An 11,539-nucleotide genomic window follows, 5' to 3' on the forward strand; every position below is an offset into this window, starting at 1 on the left:
GTACTTTGACCAAAATCTGATGTTGCATTTCAAAATAAAACTCGTTTTGAAAATTGAAACTTAGACTATTATCGCTGATTTTAAAAAATCTTTAAAAAAAATCAAGGTTTGTTATCCCAGGACCAGACCAATTCTAGAGGACACTACACCACCCCAGGTATCCAACCAAAGTACTTTGACCAAAATCTGATGTTGCATTTCAAAATAAAACTCGTTTTGAAAATTGAAACTTAGACTATTATCGCTGATTTTAAAAAATCTTTAAAAAAAATCAAGGTTTGTTATCCCAGGACCAGACCAATTCTAGAGGACACTACACCACCCCAGGTATCCAACCAAAGTACTTTGACCAAAATCTGATGTTGCATTTCAAAATAAAACTCCTCCAACTTGATCATACTTTGATTTCTTTTCTGATGGCATGGAAAGGAAGCAAGCAGCCGAATAGGGAAAAAAGAAAACGACCTTTTGGTCACTTTTGGCTGCAAACAAACCTCCAAGTTTCAAAGCGAGGCCTTGTGACTAAATGTAAATGTTTTTCTTAACTCAGATCAAGTCGTATAATGTCAATTTTTTTTATATCACCTGTTTACAGTAAATAGAATAAGACGTGAACATAAGAGATGAATATGAATAAGCAATATTTATTGATCATGTTGTGCATTTACATTCATTTATTGATCATTGTATTTGTTCATGCAAATTTCACGTTTTTGCATTTTCATGTATTTGATGAACGATAATCCATACTCCATGTTATTCAGAATCAAGTAATTTTAAATCCACGATTAAACAAGGAAATCTGAAGGGGAAAAAACAGCAGAGCATTTACTATTGACTTCTATTACAGTTGGAATATGCTGTGGATGATATCTATATTGCAGTGATGAAAGTGAAGGCGGGGGGAAGCTTAGTTCTTTCCTTTAGGCATTTTATGTGTTTGACAAAATTGAATATAGTCACTCAAATATCACCTGCATTACTCATTAAGGGACATCTTTTCCTGTGCACACTCATTTCACCTTCACAGAGCGCTTGAGTGTGCAACAAGAAAATGTTCTTATGTCTTTGGGAGAATGCGGTCCAGGCGAGGTACAGCATAAACAAGGGAACGCCCCTCATTTCAGGATTGCTCCAACCAGAGAGTGGACATTCCACAAGGGTGTGTATTTAATGACACACTTAAGTCAATTGGAGGATCTGCATAATCAAAAAAGTGCTAAAATGTGTAAAAATAAATAAATAAAGAAAAGTATCTACTTCTCACACACCCAATATCTCTGTGTACTACAATTTTCATCATTCCATTCAATTTTTCTTGAAGAACGGTGCCAAAACTCCGCACAGTCCTGATCGCCATTGTAACTGTTTGGCTGGTCGTCAGCCCAAAACCTGCAAGGTGGAGAGAAACAATATAAAATAAAATAATTTGCAAAACCTTGATTGCCATTTGAACTAAGTGTGATGGCTTTTTTTACAGTCTTGCAATAGTGACCACATGGAAACAATTACTGAAATTAAAACACCTAATTAGATCTTGTGGGGGTTCATTCCTGTCATCTGTTTATGAAATAAATCCAATAGAAGTAGGTTCACATGTATTTGCAAGTATTTTCTAGCATACTTGCAAATATAACAGAGCGAGCTGAACAAAACCATCGTTGGCCCGTCATTGAGGGATGCCCACCGTGGACATCTGGCAATAATGAACCGACGTAACGACGGTTTTGCTCACTTTTGTGTATTCAAATACATTCAAATATACTTGCAAATACATTTAAACATATTTGCCAGTAAAAATTGTTTACTCAGTTCCACTCTTCCGTAATTAATCAAACACAATGAGAACTTGCTTTAGGGTCAGAATGGTCCCATCCACCCACTCCCAGTGACCTTCTACTCCTTTATCAGTCAGTCCAAGCCAGACCTCTCTGTTCGTTGAATACAAGCCATTAACAAATACCTAGAAAATGAAAAATAATGGTCATGTTATTTGTTTATACATCAACTGTACAACAAAAGACCCGTTACTTAATTCAAATGTCAAATGGAGGAAACCAAATCCAATCTGGTATATGTTGGTTGAAATTAATGTAAGTAGCCTATATGGCTTTCAGGTTATGGAAGCGTTTTCTTTTAAGAAATGCTGTATTGATTTATTCAAAATAAATAAATCATCTCTTAAAAAACAAGTGTTGCATGTGAGTTTGAGCTGATTACTAACCTTGAAGCCTTTTATAATATTCAAACTTGCTATGAGTTTTGTATATTTTAGTTTTGTTTTAATTGTGTTTTTATAAATAAGGTTTTGGGCAATTTGATTTTGTTTTCAACTGTGCAGCAATTTATGACTATTGCCCTGTGAAATCCAGAGCAAGTAAGTTTGCTTTTATGAAAAGTTGACAAGTGAATTTTCCAGAGCTGGGCACTTCTGTTAATCGGCAATTCCTGTCTTTAACTATGCCCACCTTGCTGCAAGTGGACAATGACATGAACCCTCAGACAAATACATGTTCTGAGCCCCGACGGACCCTCTCATTCCGTGTAATTTTTGCGAGCTTTTGTGTCATAAAGAATTCACAGAATATGCGGAAGCACGCGCCGAAACAATGGACATCGTCGTCAACGGGAATTGACAATTAAAGGAAGTGCCCAACTCTGGAAGTTTCAATGAAAACACAATTGTAACCATGAGGTTAACTGAGTCTGTAAGAAGGAAATGTTTTATACAGTATAAAATCAACCCACCATTTCTGCTTGGCTGTTTATGATGACCAAGTCTGCTCCTTGACCTTGACAGTATTTTCTGCTCATGTACCAGGTCTTGCTGGATGAAGAAGCAAAGTAGCAGTTGTTCTCAAACTTCTTCCAGCCACTTGAACAGACCTTTTCTGTAATGGAATGTTATTCATCGATGAAAAAAAAAGTATCATTAGCACAAGTAAAAGGAAATATTGTCATCATTACAGAAGAAAGGAATTAATTGCCATTTTACAATTTCTTGTTAGAGCAGACATTTGCATGTGGTCGGAAATATACATTTTTATAATCCAATTTATCTTGGTGGATATCCAAGTGCTATTTTTAAATTTGTATTTTATTTATTCCAGGCGTCAAAAATCACATGAGCAAAACATAAATACAATCGCACACCTACATATCCTTAACGCCAAAGAGATTTAAATATATCCTTACATACACTTAAACATATACATATCTCTATGCATACTCATACATGCAAACATACATATCGCTGGCATCGGGCCAAAACCTTGTACCTCCAAAATTGTCACTTTTCAGGAGAGCCAAAATACAACAAAAAATATTCAACCATTAACATTGCATCATTGAAGAGAACAAGCCATATTCAACACCTAGATACAATAATTTGTAAAAATGACACCCACACGTCTCCTTTGTGAATCATCACCTTACCGTGGTGTAGGGGTTTGCGTGTCCCAATGAGCCTAGGAGCTATGTTGTCTAGGGCTTCATGCCCCTGGTAGGGTCACCCATGGCAAACAGGTCCTAGGTAAGGGACCAGACAAAGCATGGCTTAAAAAGACCTCTATGATGAACGTCAATTTTGGATCCCGGTTTCCCTTGCCCGGAGGAGGGGCTCAAAGGCGAGCGTCAGCCTATACCCGGCTGGGCACAGCCCGAAAAGGCATTATGGGTCCCCCTTCCCATGGGCTCACCACCTGTGGGAGGGGCCAAAGGGTTCGGCAACTGAAGCTAGCTCTGGGAACATGTCACCTCTCTGGCAGGGAAGGAGCCGGAGCTGGTGTGCGAGGCCAAGAAGTTCCAACTAAATATAGTCGGACTCGCCTCCACACAAAGCTTGGGTTCTGGTACCAATCCTCTTGAGAGGGGTTGGACTCTCTTCCACTCTGGAATTGCCCACGGTAAGAGGCGCAAAGCAGGTGTGGGCATACTTATTGCCCCCCGGCTAGACGCCTGTACGTTGGGGTTTACCCCGGTGGACAAGAGGGTGGGGGGACGAGTTTGTTGTTTGTGCTTGGTTGAGCACTCTCTCTGGGGACTCCCTCTTTCTGATGGAGGTCTTCAACGCTCAGGTTGGCAATGACAGTGAGACCTGGAGGGGCGCGATTGGGAGAAACGCCCCATCCCAACCAGAACCCGAGTGGTGTTTTGTTATTGGACTTCTGGGCTCGCCATGGACTGTCCATAACGAACACCATGTTCAAGCACAAGGGTGTCCATTAGTGCATTTGGCACCAGGACACACTAGGCTGCAGTTCGATGATCGACTTTGTAGTCGTGTCATCGTATTTGCGGCCGCATGAAAAGAAGGGCAGAGCTGTCAACTAATCACCATCTCGTGATGTGTTGACTCTAATGGCAAGGGAAGATGCCAGTCCGACCTGGCAGACCCAAACATATTAGGAGGGTCTGCTGGAAACGTCTGGTAGAATCCCCTGTCAGAAAAAGTTTCAACACTCATCTCCAGCAGAACTTCTCCCTTGTCGCAGGACAGGCAGGAGACATTGAGTCCGAGTGGACCATGTTCCACGCCTCCATTGTTGAGGCGGCTGATCGGAGCCGTGGCAGTATGGTGGTTGGTGCCTGTCGTGGTGGCAATTCTCGAACCCGCTGGTGGACACCAACGGTAAGGGATGCTGTCAAGCTGAAGAAGGAGTCATATCAGGCCTTTCTGGCCTGTGTGACTCCGGAGGCAGCTGACAGGTACCGGCTGGCCAAGCGGAATGCAACTTCGGCGGTCGCTGAGGCAAAAACTCGGACATAGGAGGAGTTCGGTGATGCCATGGGAAACGACTTCCGGATGGCTTTGAAGAAATTCTGGTCCACCATCCGGCGTCTCAGGAGGGGAAAGCAGTGCACCATTAACACTGTGTATAGTGGAGATGGGGTGCTACTGACCTCGACTCGGTGGGGAGACTACTTCGAAGACCTCAATTCCACCAACACGTCTTCCTTTGAGGAAGCAGGGTCTGGGGACTCTGAGGTGGGCTCCCCTATCTCTGAGGTCGAAGTCACTGAGGTGGTTGGAAAGCTCCTTGGTCAGAGTTCTTAAAGGTTCTGGATGTTGTGGGGCTGTCGTGGTTTACACAACTCTACAACATCGCGTGGACAGTGCTGGAGAGGAGGGTCCGGCTGTAAGTTGAATCTCGGATTCAGGAGGAGCAGTGTGGTTTTTTTCCCGGCCGTAGAACAGTGGACCAGCTCTACACCTTCGGCAGGATCCTCGAGGGTGCACGGTAGTTTGCCCAACCAGTCTACATGTGCTTTGTGGACTTTGTGGAGAAAGCGTTTGACCATGTCCCTTGGGAAATCCTGTGGGGTGTGCTTCGGGAGTATTGGGGACCAAGCCCCCTGATACCGGCTGTTCGGTCCCTGTACGACTGATGTCAGAGTTTGGTCCGCATTGCCGGCAGTACGTTGAATTCGGTTCCAGTGAAAGTTGGACTTTGCCAAGGTTGTCCTTTGTCACTGATTCTGTCCATAACTTTTATGGACAGAATTTGTAGGCGCAGCTGAGGCGTTGAGGGGGTCCGGTTTTGTGGCCTCAGCATTGCATCTCTGCTTTTTGCAGATGATGTGGTGCTGTTGACTTCTTCAAGCCATGATCTTCAACTCTCACTGGAGCAGTTTGCGGCCGAGAGGGATGAAGATCAGCACTTCCAAATCCGAGACCATGATCCTCAGTCGGAAAAGGGTGGAATGCCCTCTCCGGGTTGGGGATGAGATCCTGCCCCAAGTGGAGGAGTTCAAGTTCAAAGTTCAAGGAGTTCCTCCCTGGAGAGGTCTTCCGGACATGTCCCACCGGCGGGAGGCCCCTGGGACGACCCAGGACACGCTGGAGAGACTATGCCTCTTGGCTGGCCTTGGGATCCCGTCGGAGGATCTGGTTGAAGTGGCTGTGGAGAGGGAACCTAAAACTGCTTGCCCTGCGGCCCGACCCCGGATGAGCGTTAGATGTTGGATGGATGGATGGACACCCACATGTGTAGATTGACCAAAAGTAATATGAAATTTGTCAAATTGTGACTTAGAAGGTTTCGGCCCAACACCAGCAATATGTTTACGTGTATACTGTGCAAAAGGCCTACACATTTGAGCATTTTTTTCTCATTTTGTGAATAGACATTTACATACAAAATAAATGTTAAGAGTGTTTACAACCTATCTGTATTTCCATACATTGTACATGCAATATTTTAGCGTTGGTGAAATAATCAGGCCAAGTATGTATCTAACCAACCCGTGACCCACCCCGAAGGTTGCTACACTATAATCACACTCATCCTAATACATACCCTACAAAAAAAACATATGTCATTTCAACATGTTTGAAAATGGGTAGATAGTGTCAAATGTTATCTTTTTGTACATAAACCCTGCTAAATATTACAATTTTATTTTGTATTTCTGGTTACCTTTTACAGTTGGGTTGAGTCTTGTGACGGTAGCCCGCAGCTGGTCTACCTCAGCACTCATGTTGCTGATTTGCACCCTCTGCAGGTCTCTCTGTGCAGTCACATTTTTCAAACGGCTTTCAAGATCCTTTTTCTCTTCAACTGTGGAATTGTAGGAGACCATCAATTCGTCAGTAGCTTTGGCGAGTGTGGTGTAAACGGCCTGTAGATTTTCCTTTTCCGATGTTAGGTTTTGGTGACTGCTTGCAATGTTGTCTCTCTCGCTGGAGGAGGAGTTGTATCGCTCCTCGAGGTGCTCGATATCCTTGATCAGGCTGTTGTAACTCATTTGCAGCTTCTCTCGTGACCTTGTTACGTTGTTGAATTTGTTCTGCAAAATGTCCCTCTCTGTCATGACAGAATCGTAGTTGGCCTGTAAGGCATTCTTGCTCTTGCCCAGTGATTCATACTTTGTTTGCAGTAAGTCTTTAGCAGTCGACAAGGCATCATTATTAGTCTGCAACTGCTCCTTACTGGTCTTCAGCTGCTCAAGTTCTTTGTTTAGAGCAGCGATACTGGCTTGCAACTTGCTTTGACTCTCTTTTAGTTGCTGTGCTTCCGCTTTGAGTAAGTTGTTGTTGGTTTTGATTTGAGTTGTCGATTTAGATATGTAGTTGTAACTTTGTTGTAGATGCTCGTATGAACCTTCGACATTCCTCTTCTCACTCTGCACAGTCTTCAGTTGGGACTTGAGGTTGTCTTTCTCCCCTCCAGCAGCTTCTAACTTTTTCTGATTGTCTTTACCCACCATTGAATCTGCCACAGAAAAAAGAAGCATGTATTAAAGGGAAGTAGTTTTACACCAATGGCAGACTTTTGATGTGTGTGGCAAGGTAGATTAACAATCAGGTGGACTCACAGTGGACAGATTGACCGATGATCACAGCCACCAGGATAACACACATCAGCCCAAGGACAAGTGTGGCAGCCCTAAAAGGGCTGTTTCTCAATGCATAAACTGAATAAAACACATAGATTTTCAAAACAGTATATTCAATTAAAATGGTTTGCATTAACTCTACTGCATTACAGGAACACACACACACACACAAAGCAAAAGAGCAGTGACCTACTCATGTTTCACAACATTTATTTTATGGCCAAATTTTTGTTATTGCCTCTACTTCAAAGTCAACACAATAAGAAATCAACAGTGGTCATAAAATTAATATGCTGGCGTAAAGGAGGGGAAGGGGGGGGAGGGTTGGGGTTAAGGCACATTCCTTTCCTTTAAACATGGAGAGTGAATTACTTTGTCCAGAATATTGAAAACGAAGTAAATAAAGCAAGGTAGGCACCAGCTGTCAACCTCATTTACTGTTACCAGCAAGGCACTCATTGTTAATGCTAACAGCTAGCTGCTAGCCACTAGCGTCGGAGATTTGTGCCATACCATACAATGATGGCATAATTAACTAGCGGTTTCTTATTGTGAATATGAGTTCGGGATAGCGTTGTGTTGATATTGGTAACAAAACTATGATAAAGAAATCTGAAACATCGAAAAAGGAAGTCAAGTTAGCCATCACGCCACGATGCGGGCCAACTTTATAGTAAAAGTCTACTAAGGCTATATTCACTGCCGTTAATGTATTATTTGGAACGCTTTATTTTGACGTTGGCCTTAGCATAGGCAGCGTGCTGCGTTGAGTATTTTTCCAGCTTTCTTGACATGTCTGAATGTCATTCAGCAATTTTATTTATTATTTATTTCATTTTTGTTTTAAAATAGAAACACCAAAATTCAAATACAGCTCGATTTTCTTGTTTGATTATATTGAGCAAAGAAACGCCTAATAACAGTTTGATTATCAATTTTTATTTCAAAAACGTAAATAGGATACAGCACGAGGCACAAATAAAAAAAAACGCCTTGTTTTTTTGTTTTCAATTCTGAAAGTTGTCACCGCGAGCATATCTCATACTGGGCAGGAGATGGCGATCTACACACATGGAGATAATTGCTGGTACAAGTCTTTTAATGTAAGTATAATAATAATAATAATAATAATAATAATAATAATAATAATAATAATAATAATAATGATATTAATAATAATAATAATAATTCATCAACAAAAATCTGACATATCAGACATTGCTTTTAAATTGTGGTTTGGAAAAACCTGTGTAAATTGCTCATTTTCTGTAGTATTTTTGTCGAATTTGAACTGGAACTAGGTAAGACTTCAAGCTGTGATCCTGTTGCATTTTCCAGTCCACCACACCATTCACCATTCATTTCCAAGGCAAATTTTGTGAAAAATAAAAAACAAATAAATATATAAATATTGATGAACATAAAATGTGTCTCTTTTTTTTGTATTCAAACTTGCATTACTCAGTGCCAGTAGCAGTAACACATATTCTGATTGTTGGGTTGAAAAATTCAAAACAACACAAACCAGGCCTGGACAAAAACATTTGGTAGTACAATAATAATCATTTAAAAATAAAATGTCAACAATGCTTTCATACACCTGATCGAATGGTTTTAAGGAGAACATGCATTGAAATTTCTCAACTGCACCTCTGTTAAAACATAAGAATGATGCACTATTCTCAAATATCAAGATAATTGAATGCCCAATAGTAAAACATTAGTGTTGCTACCAAGCCTATTGCACACAAAACCGGAAGAAAAAAATGTTGAACTATTTTTTTTTTCATTATAATTTTAAAGAGTCCAGATCCTCAGATTCTGGCTCTATCTTTGTGTTTCAAGTCAAACAAGAGATCATGGAGATTGGACTTGGGTGAAGCATTTTTTTGCCCATTTTCTGACATGCTATAAACTTGGGAGCCAAACCCTGAGAATGCAGTTATCAACAAACTTAAGTGATAGTCGAGAATACGTTCCAAAACGTTGCCCAAATGAACGCTTACAAGTTTGAAGATATCTGTCATGCTAATCGACACACCTTGAACATGTCCCTATAGTCAAATTATTTTCAATCTTAGGGGGACCATCATTTTTGGGGGGTCCAGGCATGTTCCATGATTTTCAAACAATTTTATTTATTTATATTTTATTTATTTATTTATTTATACATTGCTTGTGTTTTGTTTTGTTTTTTAAAAATATTTTTAAATGTTATTGTTCTCTCTTTCTGTCTCCTTCTTCTTTCTTTGAAATGCTCGCGGTGACAACTTCCGCCAATCCAAAACAAAAATACGGGCCGTTTTTCGATTTGTATCTTGTGCTATATCCTATTTTTCGTTTCTGAAATACATTTTTTTTTTTTAATCAAACTGTAATTGAACTTTTCCGTTACCGTTTCCAGACATCCAAACGAGAAAATCAAGCTGTATTTCAATTTTGGTGTTTCTATTTTAAATTGAAAATCAAATAACGAGTCATTTTTCTATTTTTAATATCTGTTTCCAAACGTAATATCCAATGACCAAAAGAGACACAGACACCATCTACTCTTGGTTAAACGATGCAGTGGAAATTTCAGTTTCCATTGGACTAGCCATTATTTTTAAACCAACATTACCATCTACAGAAGTGAAAGAAATATTGCATTTGCTTCATGAAACTATTATTCAACTGGCGTTTGGTTAACATGGTACATTTAGCGGAACCTTTCTACATATTGTTTGCTTAAATGCCACACATCAATAGTTAGTAACTATTGCAAACATGTAAACCCCCATCCAGCATTCTTACACTTACACAAAGCAGCACCTTTTAATAATCAGCACCAGCTTTGATTGATTCAAATTAAACTCATAAATTCATTCCCTCGATTTCACCATTTAGCAAATTTTCAAATCATCAATTTTTAAAATGACGACTACAAAAAAAAAATTTTATTGTCCAGCCCTACTATGCATGCTGTCAATTATTCAACAGACAATTTCTTTTTTTTATTTTATTTATAGTTTTGTTATTTGCGAGCATTGCATGATTATTGCTACATTAATAATAGCGTTTTGGAGGTACACAAATGTGAAAATTGCACGGCCGGAGATTGAAGTGCACACTAATACTGATTTGAAGATAATCTGTGGTAAATAGTATACACACAAAAGGTTTGGTATATTCTGCTTTCAAACAAAGTTGAAGGATGAACCTAAACTGCATTTAATTCTTTATATTTTAACTGAACAATAAATTTCTTGGTTCAGTTAAAAATGGTATTGAAACAGTTATGTGGAGATTCTTATGTTTTGTTTTGTTTGTGTTTTTTAATCAAATCTGACCTTCTTAAGAGCAACAATATCAGGAAGCTGTGTGCGAATTCCTTCTGTAAAATGCTGTCTCTAAACATTTGTCAGTTGGTTTTGTGTCTACAGAATGCGATAACAACTCTAAAAAGGCAAAACAGACAACAGGCATAATTCTGTAGTTTCAACCGAAGAAAAACCTTATTTCATAACTACTGTAATGTCTGTGTGTGTGTGTGTGTGTGTGCGTGTGTGTGTGTGTGTGTGTGTGTGTGTGTGCGTGTGTGTGTGTGTGTGTGTGTGTGTGTGTGTGTGTGTGTGTGTGTGTGTATGGGGGAGGCTTTCTTAAATGCACATAATAGGTAAAAAAAAAAAATTTAAATTCTGTAACCTGAATATTGAAACTTGCTGCCGTCCACTAAATGACACTTGTAGCCGCCATCATCGATGTCCATTGTTGTTTCTGCAGAAGTTTGGTCCTTAACAGTCATTTTTGCAACTGCTTCCTCTTTGTTGTTGAAGTAAATAGATGACCCACATGCAGGTTTTTGCTGGATGAATAAAAATAAGCATTAGCATTTGATTTTTGGCACTTTAAACTGAGCAATACAAAATAAGACTTACCACTCCTTGCGGCAATTCTATAAATACTCAAAAGTTGATTCGGCAACACGTAGGAAGAATAATTAGAGCACTTAGTTTGATAGTTCCTTAGCAATATTATCAATTTGCATCATAGTCACACTTCACCCATTGCTCATTCCTACGTTTGTGACGGTGAGAAATAAAGCAGCTTCGTGCAGAAGAAATCGATGCAGCCGCACATAAACTCAGGTTATTTCACAATATGAAACTAAATCCGGAACAACAGAGTCTACAAACCACAGAGATGCTGAACGTGCAGTTAT

The 11,539-nt window shown here is 39.9% G+C and overlaps 1 protein-coding gene across 1 annotated transcript; it reads right to left on the minus strand.

The window, feature by feature from the left end:
* Positions 1–628: 628 nt before the first annotated feature.
* On the minus strand, positions 629–11,418 carry LOC144055254 (uncharacterized). The gene is made up of 7 exons (XM_077571080.1): positions 11,256–11,418; positions 11,023–11,182; positions 7,318–7,416; positions 6,420–7,214; positions 2,749–2,891; positions 1,854–1,963; positions 629–1,392 (listed from the first exon to the last, which is right to left on the minus strand). Exons 2-7 carry the CDS (start codon positions 11,120–11,122, stop codon positions 1,257–1,259), a joined length of 1,383 nt encoding a protein of 460 aa, XP_077427206.1. The 5' UTR covers positions 11,123–11,182; positions 11,256–11,418; the 3' UTR covers positions 629–1,256.
* Positions 11,419–11,539: the final 121 nt, after the last annotated feature.

The sequence above is a fragment of the Vanacampus margaritifer genome, chromosome 7, assembly GCF_051991255.1.
Source record: "Vanacampus margaritifer isolate UIUO_Vmar chromosome 7, RoL_Vmar_1.0, whole genome shotgun sequence".
NCBI classification, from domain to species: Eukaryota; Metazoa; Chordata; class Actinopteri; order Syngnathiformes; family Syngnathidae; genus Vanacampus; species Vanacampus margaritifer.

Bases quoted from the DNA above. Each gene is read 5' to 3' on its own strand.
- LOC144055254 (XM_077571080.1), bottom strand. From the start codon at position 11,122: ATGACTGTTAAGGACCAAACTTCTGCAGAAACAACAATGGACATCGAT. The intron at 7,417-11,022 runs GTTACAGAATTT...TGTTTTATTCAG, and splicing joins CAGCAAGTTTCAATATTCAG to TTTATGCATTGAGAAACAGC. The intron at 7,215-7,317 runs GTGAGTCCACCT...TTTCTGTGGCAG, and splicing joins CATCGGTCAATCTGTCCACT to ATTCAATGGTGGGTAAAGAC.